General features: G+C 41.5%; 1 protein-coding gene across 1 annotated transcript in view; it reads left to right on the plus strand.

Moving 5' to 3' along the window:
* The window catches only part of LOC308483227 (uncharacterized protein), a 44,834-nt gene extending 27,073 nt beyond the window's left edge, over positions 1-17,761 (plus strand). The window contains exons 7-12 of the mRNA XM_081016853.1: positions 3,265-3,503; positions 4,500-4,551; positions 5,555-5,742; positions 6,105-6,263; positions 7,596-7,706; positions 17,492-17,761. Coding sequence (XP_080872979.1) covers positions 3,265-3,503; positions 4,500-4,551; positions 5,555-5,742; positions 6,105-6,263; positions 7,596-7,706; positions 17,492-17,611 — 869 coding nt within the window. The 3' untranslated portion in view covers positions 17,612-17,761. The remainder of the gene's footprint in view (positions 1-3,264; positions 3,504-4,499; positions 4,552-5,554; positions 5,743-6,104; positions 6,264-7,595; positions 7,707-17,491) is intronic.
* The last annotated feature ends 2,952 nt before the right edge of the window (positions 17,762-20,713 follow it).

Genomic DNA, 20,713 nt, shown 5'->3' on the forward strand with positions numbered 1-20,713 from the left:
TGCCAGTACACATTTGTTTCCATAATTAAACTTATTCTCAATAAATCTAATTTCTTCTATCTACCTAGCAACTATCACTGAAGTTCCTCAAATGCTGCAACAGAATTTAAACTTACTATATTTATTTTTCAGATATTCTTTGAAAACCTCCCATTTAGAAACAAATTCCTGTTTTGATTTATTCTTTATTTTGTCTGATAAACCATCTAATTCGGCATATTCTGTCAGCTTTTGGATCCAATCTTGTATAGAGGGGATTTCATTACTCTTCCATTTTGCTGCGATCAAAACTCTTGCTGCCACCGTCACATATAAAAAGATACCCTTCCTCTTTTGTGGAATATCCAAATCTGTTATTCCCAGGAGGTAGGCCTCTGGTTTTTTTATTGAAAGAGATCTTTAGCATTTTTTGCAGTTCTGCATGTATACTCTCTCAGAATACCTGTATTTTCCTACATATCCACCACATATGGTAGAATGTTCCTGAGTCTCCGCATCTCCAACAATTACTTGACACATTTTTATACATTTTTGAAAGTTTCCATGGTGTTAGATACCATCGATGTTGCATTTTTTGAAAGTTCTCTCTAATTGTGTAACAGTTTGTGAATTTCCAATTGATCTTCCATAAATTTTCCCATTGGGCCATGGTTATTGGATGGCCAAAATCCTGGGACCACCTCACCATTGCCACTGTTACCTCCTCCTCCTTGACTGTCCAGTCAAGGAGGAGTCGGTAAGTTTTGGAAAGAATTTTTCTTTTAGAGTTTACAAGATCAGATTCGAATCGGGAAATTTCTGCTGAGAACCCCTTTTGTTTGTCAGATTTAAATTTTTCAAATAACTGATGGTATTGGAACCAGTCTGAAATGTGTTCTCTTATCTCCTCAAAGTTTTTTAATTTTATTTGGTTATCCTCATTTTTTAGAAGTATTTTATATGTTGGCCAGCTTTCCTGAGTATTTTTCCGTTTTACTGCTATGGCTTCTACTGGAGAAGTCCACCACGGGACTTTAGGCTCCATCAGGTCTTTATATTTTTCCCATACAGCAAAGAGTGACTTTCTTATTATATGGTTGGTAAAATTTTTATGAATTTTCGCTTTTACATATATTAGGTAGGCGTGCCATCCCCAACGGTTGTCAAAACCTTCCAGGTCCAGGAGGTCCGGATCCTGCAACGTGCACCAATCTTTCAGCCAGGTGAAACAGGCAGCCTCGTAGTAAAGTTTTAGATCGGGTAGGGAAAAGCCTCCCCTCTCTTTTATGTCTATTAAGATCAGGTGTTTAATCCTAGGTTTCTTCCCTTCCCACAAGAATTTGGAAATTTCTCTTTGCCATATCTTGAGACAACCTGCTTCACCCAGTATCGGAATCATTTGAAATAAAAAGATTAATTTTGGAAGCACATTCATCTTTATAATGGAAATCCTACCCAGAAATGTTAATTTTAGTTTACTCCAGATTACCAAGTTTTTTCTAATCTCTAACCAAGTTTTGGTGTAATTATCCTGAAATAAATTTATGTTCTTGGGGGTGATCCAAATACCCAAGTATTTTGCTTTTGAAGAGATTTTCAGGCCCAATATTTTTTCTAAGTCGTCCTTTTCTTCTGTGGTTACATTTTTAACAAGCATTTTTGTTTTTGTTATATTCAGTTTAAAGCCTGCCACATCTCCAAATTCTTTAATCAATTCCAGCACTCTTTTCAGACTTTCTTTAGGGTTTTCAGTCATAACAAGTAAATCGTCCGCAAAAGCTTTTCGGAGCTTGAAAATGGTCTGGGGGTCCTCTTCTTCGTGCTGCAGCAACGCCATATCACCCTGGAATCTCCTTCCAAGGCTTCGGGGTCAGCTTAGCCTTAGCTCCCCCTTCTAGCTCCGCTAACGAATGCGTAACTCCCAACCTTGGCAAAGTGGGAGAGACGCATCTGTCCGTGAGCAAAGACTACGCGGAAGTCCTCATACTGTACATTTTAAAGCACCTTGGCTGTGATGGTTAAAGATAACTCCAGGAACCGCTTTATGACAAGTTGCCTATTCTAAAAGGGTTAGCACAACAAGAGGAACCACCTCTTTCATCTGTTGGGTTGCAGATCCTTCCTTGCATTGTTTAGTCCGTTATCAGCAGGTTAGGCACTGCTTTCCTTTTGAGTGAAGACAGAGGCAAAGTAGGTGTTGAGCAGTTCTGCCTTCTCTCTGTCATCCAAAGCATTTCTCCATCTTCTCCATGCAGAGGATGTTAAGTTGTGGGAGAACATATCAGACGACACAGCGATTCTTCCAAAGCAGCTCTTTATTTGTAAGCTGGAACAGAACTGAACTGAGGAGCTCAGTCAGCCTGCTTATATAGAGCTCCACTAGAATGAAACAGTAACCATTTTCTGTAACTAGCTAATCACTGAACATCACTTTCGATCCTTCATTTGCATACAAACTATCCAATCACTGAACGTCACTTTCGATCCTTCATTTGCATAACTATCTATAGTATCCCCCTGCTGGCCCAGGGTGAGAACTTCAGTACATAACAGAGGACATACTACTTGCTTGTTCTTCTTGCTTCAAACATAGCTGAAGAAACCTCTTTTTAAAAATTAATTTTAACCTATCTTGCAAGCCTGGGATCATTATGAGCTTTGGCCTGCCTGACATTCACCCTGCAACTGTTGGCTACTCATGTATGCTCCTCCTTCATGATTTCTGCTTTCTTCCATTTCTTATACAAGCCCTTCTTAAATCTTAGCTTATCTGCAAGCTCTGTATGCAGCCACATTGGTTTCTTTAGATGCCTCCCACTTTTCTTTCTTATTGTCTGCAATATTTCACCCATCCATCTGGGATTCCCTCCTCTCTGAGTATTTCTGACCGTGGGATCTCACTTAAGCTTTTTGAAATCACCCTTCTTAAAGTTCAGAGTGCATATCTGACTGCACTCTTGTCTTTTTGTACCTGGTCTGTTGCCAGTTTGTCAGACACAGGATCTGAGCAGAGTCAGGGGGCAAGCACTTTATGTAACCTTTTGGGGGAGGACTTGAGTGCTTAAAATATCCATCCTTGGGTGCCACTGAGCTTTCTTAGTCAGACACAGGAAGATGAGAACTTCTAAATTCAGTCTGCCAACTTCCCTCCCCCATTTATCCTGTTTCCTTCTATTACAGTGAGACTCAATAAAAACCAGTCTGCCAGGTGGGAACTTGGCAAGGCACTGGACTGTTGCCAAATGCAGAACATGAACTGACAGAAGAACAAGCAGCTTATGTAAGCCTTGCTAGATAAGTTGAGAGCTACATTTGGTGCTGCGGTTGGGCTGACAAATCGATTACGGTACTCTGTTCAGTGCAGGCTGGGAAGAGAGATGGCTGTGCTGAATGCACGCAGAGTCCTGGTGACTGGGTCCAATCGGGGCATTGGCTTGGAGCTGGTTAGGCAACTGGTGCGGAAAAACAACTGTCCAGAACAGATCTTTGCCACCTGCCGGGATCCAGATGGACCACTTGCCCAGGTGAGCCCCAGGCTGTGCATTGGGATGAGCACAGAAACAAGGGGATTCCCCATGATGTCCAGAAGATAGTGCCAAGGGCAAGGCTTTTTATATTTTCCATTCTTAGAGTGAGGGTGGTACCTTAAGTACAGGTTTACTTAAGCACAGATTAGTAACCCCTTTTTACACACATACACCCTTTTCTTTGCAGAATTAAGAGAGGAGTTGGAGGGAAAATGGTTGATTCCTTTCACCCAGTGATTTGAAGAGCATGTAACAGAATTGTCTCAATGGGTGTTGGAAATTACAAAAATAACTCAGATTAAACATTCCGAAATACATACCATATGATGAATATCACTAAATAGTCAAACACATTAACTTCATTGTCTGTGTCAAATTGCTTAGAACTGCAATATTTCATCTTATTAAATTATGAATGGGTGGGTGCGAGATCTAAAGAAGTTTCCCCTCAGCATTTCCTTGTATAAATCATAGAACTGTACAGCTGGAAGCAACCATGAGGGTCCTCTAGTTCAACCCCCTCCAATGCAGGAATCTCAACTAAAACATGCTGACAGATGGCTATCCAACCTCTGCTTAAAAACCACAAATGAAGAAAAATCCACCACCTTCTGAAGGAGTCCATTCCACTGTAGAACAGCTCTCACCATCAGAAAGGTCTTCGTGATGTTTAGTTGGAATCTCATTTCTTGTAACTTGAATCCATTGGTTTGGGTCCTACCCTCCGGAGCAAAAGAAAACAAGATTGCTCCATCTTCCATATAGTTTGTGTGACCTTAAACCCACCCAAGGACTTGCCACTCAGAGTAGATCTCTTTATAAAGCACAAGTTTAAGCTGACATACTTTCTGCAGGGCACTTTTGCAAATGCTCTCCATGCTGAAAACCAAAACCAGATGGGACTTGATCTTTTCCATTCCTATCCCATTTCAAATAGTTCAGACTTCAGGACTTTCTGTTCCATCCTAAGTCTGTACTCCCTGTATCTTTCAGGACTTGAAGAATTTGGCTGCCAAGCACCAGGGAGTGGAAATCATCCCACTAGGTATGTGTTTGTCACCCCCTCCTCAAATTCACTTTTCCCACAGTGATATGAACAACAGTTGATATTCAAGGTCATTTCAAAATATTACTTTTTAGCAAATAAAAAGTGCATTCCCTATTTTTGTTGTTTTGTTAGATTTGTTTAAGGTTTTATTGAATTATAAAAGAAAAAGAATATAACAAATAAATCCAAGTACTCTGTCATATTACAGAACCACTTATCAAGCTTTAACAGCTGAACAAGATCAACAGAGGAACACAATTTTTGTAAATCATAATTTTGTGGTCTAAATTCATGCATTGGTACAGGCAAAGAACATTGCAGGTCATTTAGAGTAGTGTAAGTGATAAATTACGCATAAGGAAGTTTCACTGAGTTCAATGGAGCTTACATCCAAGTAAAGTAACTTAGATACAAGTTAGATTGATTAGTGATAGATTTGAAAATAGTTTCTGAGGTCCTTCTCCAAGGGTCTTCTGCTGGTTCCCTCATTGTGAGAAGCGAAGTTACATGGAACCAGGCAGAGGGCCTTCTCAGTAGTGGCGTCCTCCCTGTGGAACACACTCTCTTCAGATGTCAAGGAGATAAAGAATTACATAACTTTTAGAAGACCTCTGAAGGTAGCCCTGTATCAGGAAGTTTTTAATGTTTAATGTTTTATTATGTTTCAATATATGCTGTAAGCCGCCCAGAGTGGCTGAGGAAACCCAACCAGATGGGTGGAGAATAATAATAAAAATAAAAATAATAATAATATGCAAATCACTGACTGATACCGTATCAAAACATCTACAGGACTCTGGCCAATGAAGAAACAATAACTATAGGAAAAGTTATAGATGGACTTTGTTTAATTCTCAAGAACCAAATATGAGATGTACATAAGTATTATAGAGAAGATCCTTCCTTCTAAATATTATCAACACAAAAAGGCTTCTGTTGATCTGTGACAAGAAGAGAAGGATCTTACCTAAAAAATGGGATTTATTCTTTGCTGCTGTAGATACTTGTGACCCATCCAGTATCAAGGCTGCAGCAACTAAAGTCACCAAGCGGCTGAAAGGAGCTGGGCTGAATCTTCTGATTAACAATGCTGGGATTTTAAAGCTAAGCTCTCTTGAGACAGAGACACCAGAGAACATGTCTGAGGTGTACAAAACCAATGTGATTGGCCCCATGATGATGAGCCAGGTAAGGCCATCCTATTGTACCTTCTTCACAGAACCTTCTAGCCAGGTTGCAGGGCCCCTAATCTTTCGAAACTGTACTGTTTTCATAGAGAAAGGATACAGAACTTTAACAGCTTCATGAGAAACTTACATTTAAAGTGCATCCTTCGGGCTTGTGGAGATCATAGGGGAAGGTTGTACTTGTTGAACCAGGTGTTGCAGCTCCCTTCTGGACGAACCATGAGAGAACTCTGGTATACCACCAGCAAGTAACTGCTGGGCTCACGGTTTCACTCATACACTGGACTTTGAACTGGTGACAAGATGCCCAGTCCTCTACATGAAGGATGCAACTGTGTGTAATTCTTTTCTCTCCTTCTCCAGGCATTCCTGCCCTTGCTGAGGAAGGCATCTCAGGAAAGCCCCCAGAATGGGATGAGCTGCAGCAAAGCTGCCATTGTCAACATGTCCAGTGAAGGTGGCTCCATCACAACTGTCTACATGTGGCATTTGGCACACGCGGTCAATTACCGTTGCAGCAAGGTGTGGACACAGAAGTACTGCAAGTTAGAAGCTAGAAATTGATTTTTCTGTTACCAGTAATTTCACCTGATGGTGTTGACAATAGTCTTAAAATAATGCAGTCCAAAATATGCCTCCCTGACCCTTGCCTATCTTGGTAAGTAAATATCTGGCCATAGGAGGGATTCAGCCCCCACTACGGAGGACCCGGGACCCTAGAATAGATGTCTGACAACTGCCCCCGCTCACGTGAGCACCTGAGATGTGATAAAACAAAATGATTTATTTAAATTAATCAACAATGGCAGGAACAGGAAGAAACAGACAACCCCACAATGGTACTCTCAACATGAAAATCTTCCCACATCCCCTCATTGTCTAGAGGTGCCAATGAATGTATTTGGCTTCACTCACAATTAACCCAAAGAGTCAAACTATTAGCAGGTGTCCATTCCTTGCTCCACAGAAATGTAAAAAAGAAAGTGCATTAAAATACATTAGCCAGAAGATGGCAGCAAAAAGGCTTCCCTAGGTTCCTGCAGCATTATCAATAAGAACAGCGAACCAAGACCCACGCTATTAGAAACCATCCATGGTTGTAAATGGCATTCAAAACCAAACCAAACGCAAAACAAAACAGGAACTCACTTGGAATTCAGTCAGAAAGAATGAGCCAACTTATTACTGATTTCTGCCAATAGAAATTACAGCATAGAATCTCTACTGCAAAGCTTATTTCATTCATTCATTCATTCATTCATTCATTCATTCAAAGAAAGCAATATAGTTTCCAAAAACAAAACAACAAAATTAGAAAATATAATATCAATGTTAAGATTTAAACAAAAAATAAAAATAACCTGCTAATAGTGAGAGCATTAAAACATATCTCAGTAATATAGAAGCCTCCTTTTTAAACTCATACCATCCTGTGGCACTGGGTTGCATTCTAGGAATGGACGAATCTTTCAATGTCGGCTTTTCTCATTCTTTCATCTTTTTTCAGTTTTCCCCATTTTCCCATCAGTTTGTGATTTTTAATATGCATTTTTGTGTACGACTTCCCAAGCAATCCCACCTAATATAACACACTTTTATACGTTATTTTCACCACCCAAAGCATTATTGTATGCATTCTCCCTAATATATGCTTTATGGTACTCATGCTTTAATTGGACAACTGCATCACAAAATTCAGAGAATCACAAATGTCAAAGGATTGCTGCATTTCAGTTTAAATATTGGTTCAGGAAATCAGATAGGTTCACATTAAAATGGAGAATGGGGGCAAAATTCTTACCAATACTTAGCTGCATCTTTCAGCCCCTTGCTTCTGATATGACTCTTTCCTAGGCTGCTCTGAACATGCTTACACGGTGCCAGTCCCTGGGATTTGACAAAGATGAAATCTTGTGCATTGCGTTGCATCCTGGATTTGTGCAGACAGATATGGGAAGTTCAGTGGTAAGTGATTTGTGGAGGAATCTGAACTCTATGCATATTTACTGTATTTAACTCATTTGGCCTTACATTGAAGTAAGAATCAAGGTGTATAATTAGTTTCAAAATCAGCAAGGAAGACATGAATGGCAATAACCCCCCTCCCTTTGGTGCTTCAAAAGAATATTTTTTTAAAAAAAAGTTGAGGAAAGCCATTGGACCAATGGTCTACTCCAGGAATGAAATAGAGTCACAAACACTGGCTACAATCCAGTATGTTATTAGGTGTGCTTAAATTCAAACTCCGGGTCTCTGCTGAATTCTGGCTGGATACCCAATCATTATTATTTTTTTTGAAAATAATATTTATTACTTTTCCAACAATTTAAACACTACAAAAAGAAAAAAAAAATGAACAATACAATACAATACAATACAAAAACACTACATAACACTAACACATTAAACTAACAAAACAAAACAAAAACAGTTTAAAACACATCAAACAATTTCAATATCTTATCTTTCATTCACTTATTTCAGTGACCTCCTCACACCTCCCTTTTTGTATTCCACTTCTATTAATTGTTTCAGCAATTCCTTTCCATCTTCCTCTGCTTTCTACCCTATAATTATCTTAACACATTCTAACCTTATTTTTCCCTAGAGTATTAATCTATTTATACTTAATTCCTTATAACATTTCTACTAAAGCCATATAACTCCATTCCAACATTTTTCTAACATTCATTAATTTTACAGTATTTCTGTAAATAGTCTTTAAACTTTTTCCAGTCTTCTTCCACCGACTCTTCTCCCTGGTCTCAGATTCTGCCAGTCATTTCCGCCAATTCCATATAGTCCATCAACTTCATCTGCCATTCTTCCCGGGTGGGTAAATCTTGTGTCTTCCAATACTTCGCGATGAATATTCTTGCTGCTGTTGTTGCATACATAAAAAAAGTTCTATCCTTCTTTGACACCAATTGGCCAACCATGCCCAGGAGAAAGGCCTCTGGTTTCTTCAGTAAGGTATATTTAAATACCTTTTTCATTTCGTTATAAATCATCTCCCAGAATGTCTTAATCCTTGGGCATGTCCACCAAAGGTGAAAGAATGTACCTTCAGTCTCATTACATTTCCAACATTTATTGTCGGGCAAATGGTAAATTTTTGCAAGCTTGACTGGTGTCATGTACCACCTATAAATCATTTTCATTAAATTTTCTCTTAGGGCGTTACATGCCGTGAATTTCATACCTGTGGTCCATAACTGTTCCCAGTCAGCCATCATTATGTTATGTCCAACGCCTTGTGCCCATTTAATCATAGCTGATTTCACCATTTTATCCTGAGTGTTCCATTTCAACAGCAAGTTATACATTCTTGACAAATTCTTGATTTTTGGATCTAACAATTCTGTTTCCAATTTTGATTTTTCCACCTGGAAACCAACTTTTTTGTCCAGATTGTATGCCTCCATTATTTGATAATAATGGAGCCAATCTCGCACTTTGTTTTTCAATTTTTCAAAGCTCTGAAATTTTAATCTGTCTCCATCTTGTTCCAGAATTTCCCAATATTTCGGCCATTTGGCCTCCATATTGAGTTTTTTCTGTGCCTTCGCTTCCATTGGTGACAACCATCTTGGGGTTTTCTTTTCTAACAAATCCTTATATCTTATCCAAACATTAAACAATGCTTTTCTAACAATATGATTTTTAAACGCTTTGTGTGCTTTTACCTTATCGTATCACAAATATGCATGTGTTGTAAATAAAAATATGCCCTTTTCCCTTATGGGGTATCCAAGAGCCCATATAGAGTCCTTACATAGGTTCCCTATTGGTAGGAGAAAATAACAGAGGCCAACCAGAGAATATTGAGAAGCAAAGCAGCTAGTAAGCTTGATCTTTATTAATCTGTTGCAACAGGGTGCTCCCCTCACACGCAGGAGAGGAAGAGGACCCAGAACAATGGCCTGCAAGGCCTTATAAAGACTTTTGAAATTCCCATTCTCTAGATCAGGACCACCCCCAGAAACATTATGCATACATCACAGAAGGGGTGTAACCTAAGACCACCCCTCAGATACATCCCCCTACATCACAGAAATTTAAATATTGTTTTTCTCCTGTTGTTGTTTATCTCCTGTCTAGCAGGTTACTTGATTGGATTTCCTGGGGAGCCTGGCCATTCTTTTGTAGTGGTAAAATACTTATTTCCTGGGCCAGGTCACAGGCTCACACCTTATTCAAACAGACATATCCTTGAGACAGGATTTGTGAGGAAAGAGACAATGGGGTAACCTTGCAGAGAAAGGATTTGGTCAGTTTAGGAATCAAAATGGTTCCAGGTTGGCTTTCCTGTGCTGATCTATGTATGTGCAGTTATGAACATTACTATATATCTAAGACCATAAAATTCCTATCACATTATTCCCCCCTTTGGGGCTAGAATTTTTCTTAAAAATTTTTGCCCCACAAATAATACCATCGTATGTTGTAAATGGATGCCTTTGTATGAATATATCATATAAAAATAACACATGTGTTTTGCTACTAAATTACTTGTGGCATTCTAACACATTGGGAGAGACCATTTACTCAATAGTGTTCTATGCTTTACACCTAGCAGGAAGGTCCACTAATGACTGAAAAATGCAGTTGGTGTTTTGTCCTTCGCCATTTTTGTGTGTTCTCAGGTGTCAAGCTAGCTCTTCTGTGGTCTCACACCGGCATAGTGCTACAGCAACACATCCTGTCTGTTGAATCCCCTCAGGGCTTTCATTTAACCATGTCGCCTGGCATTCACCATAGCTGGCACAGGTTTGGGCATCTCGTGAGGGAGATGCCTTGGCCTTGGCCTTTCTATGAGATTTTATTATAGGCTGTGGTCTTGCACTCATGGGAAGTTGCTCACTTGCACTTAAAGGACCAAAAAGCTAATTGCAGCCTGGATACACTTGCCCAATTCAAACTGAGTCCAATTTGAATTTATCTTGCCCCATGGTTCTCTACTTTTCAAACCAATCTGTTAAAAGAAAACCATTCTTAAAAGGGCACTTTGTCCAAATAAGTCAATTTAACTCTATAAGGGATCATTCCTGCTAAACCAAAGCATATGCACCTTCATGTACCTGGTGTTTTATGGATCCAGAAGCTTGTCCTTGGCAAAACGAGGTTTAACACATTTTAAAATGGATAGGGAAAGTTGGCAGAGTGCCAGGTGGAACAATGAAATGTGGTTATAAATTGAGCTAAACATTGGACTACACAATAGTGTGAGCTATTAGAAAGTATAAAATGCATGAGAATTCTCCATTGGTGTGTAAGCAATAAGACATAAAACATAAAAACAATTACAGACAAAAATAGCCCCCCCCCCCTGTGGAAATAACACACTGTCAGACACATTTCAACATTCCTACGTAATAACACATAATACAAAAAAAACTAATTAAATATCAGTTGCATATCTTGACACAATTGTGATCTTTTACACATGTATATTTGAATCCTGGAGCACAGTCTTAAGGTTCAAAAGTGGGAAAATGTCCTTGCAATTCAACTCCTCCCCCCTTTGTCAGCCCCACTCCCCATCAGTCTATATCCTTTTAAAGAGATAGCTGTGGCCACTTTGAAACTTTGGCGTCTGTTGTTGTAGGTCTTGTGATGGCGAAGAACTGAGTTGAGGGGTTGTTGCTGCTTTTCATCATTGCACATCTGTAGAAGTGATATCCTGTAAGGGGGCAGGGTTTTTGGGGAGACTTAAAGGACAGTTAGAAAAAGTAAGGAGCAAAAGGCAAAAAGGATGTCCTTCAATTTACGTGGGAAGCTGCAAATAATAAAAATCTTAGCGGATTAAGCATTTCATTCATTCCAATATTATTATCATCACATTTTCATATAATTACTGTTATTATCTGCTAAGTTTGTTTGCTTTCCTTCACTTAATAAAAAATTACTCCACATGTAGAGAAAGAGAACTGTTAAAAATACAAGAAAGGTTAAAAATTAAAAAGAAAGCAAAAAATTAGATTACCAGTTAGATGAAAACGGACTTGACACAAAGACATCAGATTCAGAAAAGAACCATTATTAAATAGTACAAAGATATTATCAAAACCACACAGATTACTACTGGACTAAAAAAAAATGGGAAAACAATGGGGAAAACTTAAAATTCACCATGTGCTATCCAATAAAAGAACTTCATGAAACTGACTTTCAACATGTGATGAACATGTCCCCAAAGTAAAACACACACACACAAAATGACCTATGAGGAACCAAAAATAAATAAATGCTAAGGCACACAATTAATAAGAAACTTGAAGTAACCTGAAGTAATCTGTTTTGGCATTCTAACATCCCAAATGATGTGACAACATCAGCTGTAATGTTAATAGCGGAATACTGGGAAATGAGTTAATACCAAGAAAAAATGAATGGCAATTTAAAGTTGTGCAAGTACCTTGCACTAGCCATAATGACAGAATTAATAAGAAATGCTCAGGCAAAATGGTAAACAAATACCATTCCATAAATAATGTTTGGTTGTGCTTTGATTAATTTCATATATATAATGGAAGAACTGATAAAACGAACTTAATAAACGAAAACAGATTATTTGTAAACTAAAAAAAAATGTCAAAGCCACAAAGAGATAGAGGGAAGTCACTACTATAGCAGGGATTCAGACTTCTTTTGCTGAACAGAAAGAAAGTGACTGTTTGGCTTTAAGGGAAGAAAGACAAAAAGAAAAACAAATGCAATTACTTTTTATAGATGGGTAGCCATGCGGCTCAATGTGGTGCCTTCCATGGTTCCAGTTACAGATGGGTAGCCATCTGTATTTTTATAGAGTAAAAGAGTCATCTGTGTTTTTATAGAGTATTTAAATCACTGTTTGCATCCCCTCATTATCATTTGTGCTGTGGGAGAAAAGAAAGGACACTCTGTTAAAAGGGAAAATTATTTCATGTGAGAGGTCTGTCAGGAAATGCTGTTCCTAAAATGCATAGGCATATACACACACACACCAAAAAAAAAACAACTTATAAAATTTAAATCCCATGGGGGGGGGGAGAAACTACTCAAGAGAGGAACTCACAGTGGGAGTGCTTTGATATTTACCTGTGAAAAGAATTTGGCATGTCCAGTACTTAACTCTTTTGTCTTAAGTAGCCCCTGGAGCAAAACACATTAAGGGCGATTTCCCTCAATGGTTCCAAGTTTTACATAAGGAAATTTGGATAGGTTTCACGCTCTCCAAACCTTCTCTCTCCCCCCTCCTTTCTCTCGCTCTCTCTTTTTTTGTAAGCTGATCTAGCCTCTGTGCATGTGCAGAGTTCATGTCTCAGCAAACCTTTTATACCATTGAAATGTTGCATCTTTTGGCTCAATTAGAATAAGGAAGGGAAAGGTAAGGAGTAGATTTTAAAAATAGGGTTAGATTTTAAAACAAAAAAGAGAAACTCAGCAATTTAAGTATTCACCAAAGCTAGCAATTTCAGCCCAAGCAAAAGGAGTGCTTCCTTTATGTACAGGAAAGGGCTATCATTATTGGTCATTTTATCTGGTCATTCGCGGAACAATCAACCGCTCTCTTATTTATGAGTAAAAATGGCCAGAGAGTTAGAATTCATAGGATTTTTTTTTTTAACATTCTCAGTCATTTCAGCCTTACCATTTGCAGACAAATTTTACTGCCCTTTATTTACAGGATTGGTCAAGGCTAATTCTACTTGATTATTCATTTGTATGTGCTTAAACTTTGAGTAGACTTTTAAGTCTGATTTTTGTAAATAATAGACAAAACAATAAACACTGTAATCACTTAAATGCCTGATATCACCAGTTCTGCTTCAAACATCACGGCTTCACCTCACACCTTTTAAAAAAACAAAGAGCAAATCTGGGCTGAATTTCAACACATCACCTCACCAGAATTTAAGAATTACCCTCCAATGCTTGCAGACACATGGCCTTCCACACAGCCACAAATTGGGAGAGTTGAAAGGGACCCTGGGGTCATCTAGTCCAACCCTAAAATACAGGGTTCATAGCAAGATTTGTACTACCAGAGAGACACACACATACTTATGTACACAGACACAACTGGGGAAGAGATCACAAGCCATGCGCCTATCACAAACCATGCGCCTATCATGTACTAAGGAAGAGGAAAATAAAAGTACCCAACTTTATACAGAACCCTTTTAGCAGATCTTGAAGCTAGTTTGAGTGAGAGTTTACTTCCTTAGACTAGAGAGTGAAAGTTCCTAGATAAATTATCTTTAAAGACTGAAGTGAACATTTTTCCTAAGATAGGGAGAGGATCTCTTATAAAGCATAGTTAAAACAGCCATAGATTTGATTTAAAAGGAATACAACAGTGACAATTTTTCCTGAACTTGCAGAGGAATAGTAAGCCTATTTTATGCCCCCCACCTTTGCAGTTTCCTTTAAAGGAAGCTTACTCGGGAGTAAATTTACCTGGCACAGAAGTAAGAAGGAGAAGGGGAAAAAAAACCTGAAAGAGACAGAATGAAACAAGGGGGGGCATTTTCTAAGAAAAGAGGCCAGGACGTCTTATAGAGACTGATATCAGGAGCCTTACAATAACTCTTCTGTCCAACCAAATCAAAGTTAAAACTGGACTCACATATTTTTCTTAGAAGGAACGCCATACTTTCATAGGCATATGCTTAATGAAATACATACACTGCATTTTAGCTTGAGAGAGCAGTTGGCTCAACTAGGCTTTTGCAGCAGAAACATTGGGTTAACTTCACATTCCCAGAATAGACTGGAACAAGCACGTATACAGGATTCTACCACTTGGGAGGAAAACTCTTTTGGAGCCTCTCTCAAATAACAAACATTTAAGTTAAGCAGCTGCTGGATGTTACCTAAGTACAATTTAAACACTGGAAAAACGTTTCTTAAACACAAATTGAAGGGGACTGTCAGAGTCCAGGTGGGAATTAAGCACCAACTGGGCTTCTTTCCCATCAGGAGTCTGCGGGTTCATTTCTTTTGATTGAGGTGCACCCATTTTAAGAATTTTAATAGCGCTAGCTTTTGCTTTTATACTGCAGTCGGGGTTTTATCCCCACTTTTCAGGAAACACAATAAATAACCCACAGTACACTCAATTTGGACAACTCCGAGAATTAGTACTGTGACACACCGCCGTTCGTCTGGCCTGACTTACTAGGCTGGTACAGCTGTTGGCCTTTCCTGGCTACTAAGCTAACAGTGCGGTCAGCGATCTCAAACCCCCCCTTTGGTCATTACTCAGCCAGGGAGCCCACAGCAACCTCCTGCCTCTTACAATCTAACCTGAGAGTTCCCTACTGGACGCTTGCGTAGCGCAGTGCCAGATTGGGACTCAGAAATGACAAAGAAGGAAAGGAATCAGGTGCCCTTGCTTTCTCTGCTCACAGGTCATCTCTAACAAAGATCGCCATGGCAGAGGTGCGGCTGCACCTGGGAGTTATAGTTTTTCAGTACAGAAGAAAAAGCACGACCTTTTTCTGGGCAAAACTCCGAAGGAATAGGTCGGCATATAGACTGTAGAAGGGACATGAAAGAAGTCACACACAACTTTTGCCTGGGCATACTCCGAAGGGCTAGGGCTGGTGTTGAGATTGAGGGGACAGAAAGGAGAAGGCAATTTTTAGATGAGGAAAAAAGTAGAAATTTTAGATTTGAAGGGAAAAGGAAGAATTACAAGAATTTTGGTTGCTGTGGTTTAGAGACCCCAACCCACTACCCGTGTTTCCTACTTAATACTCACTTCCGCATGCGCTGTTCCTGGTGATCCCACGATCTCTTGACTGGTTGTTTAAGGCCGGCCTGATCAAGCGTTGCTTCCTCTGGTTAGCCCCGCTGAAACTCCAGTTATTTCCAGACCCTGGGACCGATGGAAGACTGGTTATTCCTCCTGGCAAACTGCCTGGTGCGCGCTGGATAACCAGTCCTTCCTCGTTTCCAGAATCCGGGTAACCAAAAGTCCCTTCGTGGTCGCCATCTGTTGTAAATAAAAATATGCCCTTTTCCCTTATGGGGTATCCAAGAGCCCATATAGAGTCCTTACATAGGTTCCCTATTGGTAGGAGAAAATAACAGAGGCCAACCAGAGAATATTGAGAAGCAAAGCAGCTAGTAAGCTTGATCTTTATTAATCTGTTGCAACAGGGTGCTCCCCTCACACGCAGGAGAGGAAGAGGACCCAGAACAATGGCCTGCAAGGCCTTATAAAGACTTTTGAAATTCCCATTCTCTAGATCAGGACCACCCCCAGAAACATTATGCATACATCACAGAAGGGGTGTAACCTAAGACCACCCCTCAGATACATCCCCCTACATCACAGAAATTTAAATATTGTTTTTCTCCTGTTGTTGTTTATCTCCTGTCTAGCAGGTTACTTGATTGGATTTCCTGGGGAGCCTGGCCATTCTTTTGTAGTGGTAAAATACTTATTTCCTGGGCCAGGTCACAGGCTCACACCTTATTCAAACAGACATATCCTTGAGACAGGATTTGTGAGGAAAGAGACAATGGGGTAACCTTGCAGAGAAAGGATTTGGTCAGTTTAGGAATCAAAATGGTTCCAGGTTGGCTTTCCTGTGCTGATCTATGTATGTGCAGTTATGAACATTACTATATATCTAAGACCATAAAATTCCTATCACACATGCCAGCCAAATGCATTATTGAAGCCTTCTAAATCCAACACGTCAGTGTTTTCAAGAAGCAGCCATTCTCTCAGCCAGCAAAAAGCAGCTGATTTATAATAAAGTTTAAGGTCTGGCAGATACCCAATCATTGTAGAAGGATACTCCAGGTAACTTAAGGATTGCAGTGCTCTACCATTATCTGCAGATGTTGCTCCCTGGGCAAGGAGTTTATTCTCTTAGTTGTTGCGGCTGATAGCTTTTGCTAGCTGGATAAGCCTTGTCCATAAAAACTAGTAGCTATCAAAACATCCTTTGCCACTGAATAACTATGTTACACTACATTCTGCTTTATAGATGCCTCCAGAAAATCAGCAGGGAAGACATGAGGGGCAATAGCCTTCTCTTTCTGTTCCCCTCCCTGCAAGCAACTGGCATTCAGGTTAAATTGCCTCTGGACATTGTCACATGCCTAATTATAGACATGTTGTTGTTGTTGTTTAGTCGTGCCCGAATCTTCGTGACCCCATGGACCAGAGCACGCCAGGCACCCCTGTCCTCCACCGCCTCCCGCAGCTTGGTCAAACTCATGCTGGTAGCCTCGAGAACACTATCCAACCATCTCGTCCTCTGTCGTCCCCTTCTCCTTGTGCCCTCAATCTTTCCCAGCATCACGGTCTTTTCCAGGGAGTCTTCACTTCTCATGAGGTGGCCAAAGTATTGGAGCCTCAGCTTCAGGATCTGTCCTTCCAGTGAGCACTCAGAGCTGATTTCCTTCAGAATGGAGAGGTTTGATCTTCTTGCAGTCCATGGGACTCTCAAGAGTCCATGGGACCCTCCAGCACCAGAATTCAAAAGCATCAATTCTTCGGCGATCAGCCTTCTTTATGGTCCAGCTCTCACTTCCAATCATAGACATATCTCCCATGAATTTGGCTCCCTGGGAAAAGAAAATCAGCTGCTAGTGGGACAAAGAAAATGGAACAAGAATTCTACCTGTCCCCTAGGAGACTTTGGTGTCAGACTTTGTGATGATGATACCCATGCTGTTTGTCACTCTTTTTAAAAAATATACTCACAGGTCCTTGTCTCACTCTAGTCTGTTCTTTTTTCCCCCAGGGACAAGCGCCACTGACATTGGATGAGAGTGTGCAAGCAATCCTGAAGACCCTTTCCCGTCTCTCTGAGAAAGACAATGGCACTTTTGTGAACTGGGAGGGAAACACCCTTCCTTGGTGAGCCCAAGATATTTTGCTGCCTGAAATGGAGCAGCCAGGTACACAGTCCCTGAACTGGGTCAAGTTATTTTTGGCACCAGAAACAGATAATCTGCCCTCTCCCCCTGCCTGGAAGAACAAAAGCAATAAAAATAAATTACATAACTAACAATCTGCTGCCCTTTCATGACACCCCAAATCAACTGCCTGAGATGACCACCCCACTCAACCTAACAGCCTGCTTATTTACATAGTAGGAATGATGCAGAAATTAAATTCATTTCACATTTAGAGCCAAATCTATCTAAAACCTTATGAAACAATGTGAGAATGGAAACACAGCCATCCTTCAACATTTGCACTTATATGTATTTTGTGATGCTGTTCTTCAAACCAGTTTACAAAAATGCATATACATCTACATACATATGCACATAACAGTGCATATATTAGTGAAGGTAACATACAAAAATGTATATATTAGTCAAAACTGTTTTTCTCAGCTTAACCCACCCCACAGGGTTGTTGTGTGAATAACCTAGGGAAAAGGAGACCCACAAATGCCACCTTGAGCCCCTTGGTGAGAGGTTCGGATGTGTGTAAATGTAACTCTGAAAAATAAGGAATAATAATAATTTTAATAATGATAATGATGATAATAATAATAATAATAATACAAGCCCAACTTAAAAATCAAAGAAAAATGAAATTGAGACACAGTCAGGATATTCAGGTGTATAAACATTGGGCTTTACTTGTAGATCCTCAGCAAATCCCACATGTAGCTGTCTGCTGAGACAGGCTTGCCTGGGTGGGGTCAGGGGCAGATTTAGGGCAGTGTGAGTGGTGGGCATGCACTGGGCACTGAGCTGAAGGGGTGTCCTCTCAAAGCCCAGTAATTGTGGGTGCAGGACTTTGGGAAGGAAGGAGGCATGAGGGCTCTTGCAGGGTTCTAGAGTCCTCCCGCATTCTTCTCAAAGCCTAGTTCATACAGTGGTACCCCGCAAGACGAATGCCTCGCAAGACGGAAAACCCGCAAGACGAAAGGGTTTTCTGTTTTGGAGGCGCTTCGCAAGACGAATTTCCCTATGGGCTTGCTTCGCAAGACGAAAGCCCATAGGGAAATCTCCGGGGACCTCTTTTAAATGCTGTGGTGGGGAGCAAAGCCTTTCCCCCCCTCCGGCCTTCAGAAGAGGTCCAGGAAGGCCGGCGGGGGCCGAAAGGCTTTGCTCCCCACCGCCAGCATTTTAAAAGCAGTCCGGCATAGCAGGGAAGAGCTTCCCGCTATCGCGGACGGCTTTTGAAGGCAGGCGGGGGGAGCAAAGACTTTCGCCCCCCGCCGGCCTTCAGAAGAGGTCCTGGACCTCTTCTGAAGGCCGGTGGGGGGCGAAAGTCTTTGCTCCCCCCTGCCTGCCTTCCCGGGAGAGCGGAGAAAGGCAGCGCCTTTCTCCGCTGTTCCCGACGGCTTTTGAAGGCAGGCGGGGGGGGAAAGACTTTCGCCCCCCGCCCGCCTTCAGAAGAGGTCCAGGACGGCTTTTGAAGGCAGGCGGGGGGGGAAGACTTTCGCCCCCCTGCCCGCCTTCAGAAGAGGTCCAGGACCTCTTCTGAAGGCCGGCGGGGGGCGAAAGTCTTTCCCCCCCCCGCCTGCCTTCCTGGGAGAGCGGAGAAAGGCAGCGCCTTTCTCCGCTGTTCCCGACGGCTTTTGAAGGCAGGCGGGGGGGAAGACTTTCGCCCCCCGCCCGCCTTCAGAAGAGGTCCAGGACCTCTTCTGAAGGCCGGCGGGGGGCGAAAGTCTTTCCCCCCCCGCCTGCCTTCCCGGGAGAGCGGAGAAAGGCAGCGCCTTTCTCCGCTGTTCCCGACGGCTTTTGAAGGCAGGCGGGGGGGGAAAAGACTTTCGCCCCCCGCCGGCCTTCAGAAGAGGTCCTGGACCTCTTCTGAAGCCCGGCGGGGGGCAAAAGTCTTTGCTCCCCCCGCCTGCCTTCCCGGGGCAGCGGAGACTTCTCTGCTGTCCCGGGCGATCTTAAAATGCTGGCGGGCGGCAGCGAAGCTTTCGCTGCCACCCACCAGCATTTTAAAATCGCCCCGGGACAGCGGGGGCTTTTAAAATGCTGGCGGTCGGCAGCAAAGCCCTCCTGTCCCCGGAGCTTGCGGGGCGGGAGGTGGGGAGAAGGGCTTTTCTTCCCACCCCCAGCCTTCAGAACAGCCTTCTGAAGGCTGGGGGTGGGAAGAAAAGCCCTTCTCCCCCCCCCCAGCCTTCAGAAGAGGTCGGGGGACAGACTGTCCCCGGACCTGGTCTGAAGGCGGTTTCCCTAGGAACGCATTAATTGATTTTCAGTGCATTCCTATGGGAAACCGTGCATCGCAAGACGAAAAACTCGCAAGAAGAAAAAACTTGCGGAACGAATTAATTTCGTCTTGCGAGGCACCACTGTACTTTCTCTGCTTTGGGAACAAGGTGGGAGGGCTCTAGAATTCTAATGTGGGGAAGGGAGGCTGTGTTACAAGATTGTATTGGGTCCCATATAAAACAACACAAACACAAACAACTTTGGTCAAAATAGTCGAAACTGTTAGAGCTTAGCCACACTTACTTTTCCTCCGCTTTTTCCAGCACAGTCTGCAGTATAAAGCTGTGTGTCCAACTGACCTTTTTTCTTCTTCTCCAGAGCTTTCCTCACAAAAGCCCACTCTTTAAAGCTCAGTCGGAGAAAACAGGAATCTGTGGAAAACCCGAATTGATGTTTGCTTTAACTGAGCACTAAAGAGCAGGTTTTTGCAGGGAAAGGTCAGGGCAAAAAACAACAACCCCAAACAAATGTGCAGACATGGAGCATTGAACCACAGACTTCTGCCTGGAAAGAGCGGGGTAAAAGGTAGGTGTAAATAAGCCCTTAATGAACTACAGTACTGTGTTTGCCATTATTACCTAGCTTTGGGTTGTCTTGCTCTTGGGCGGTGTGTGTGTGTGTGTGTGTGTGTGTGTGTGTGTGACTCAGGGCCATTTCACACATTGCATTGATCAGGTCAGGGCTCCTTGACACGCATACTTATTTTAAAACATTTTATTTTAAAACATTTTAAAGCAGAGGTGAGGAACCTATCTAGCTCCATGAGTCAGATCCTT

The sequence above is a fragment of the Podarcis pityusensis genome (genome assembly GCF_964106645.2).
Source record: "Podarcis pityusensis genome assembly, chromosome: 8".
In the NCBI taxonomy this organism is placed as follows: domain Eukaryota; kingdom Metazoa; phylum Chordata; class Lepidosauria; order Squamata; family Lacertidae; genus Podarcis; species Podarcis pityusensis.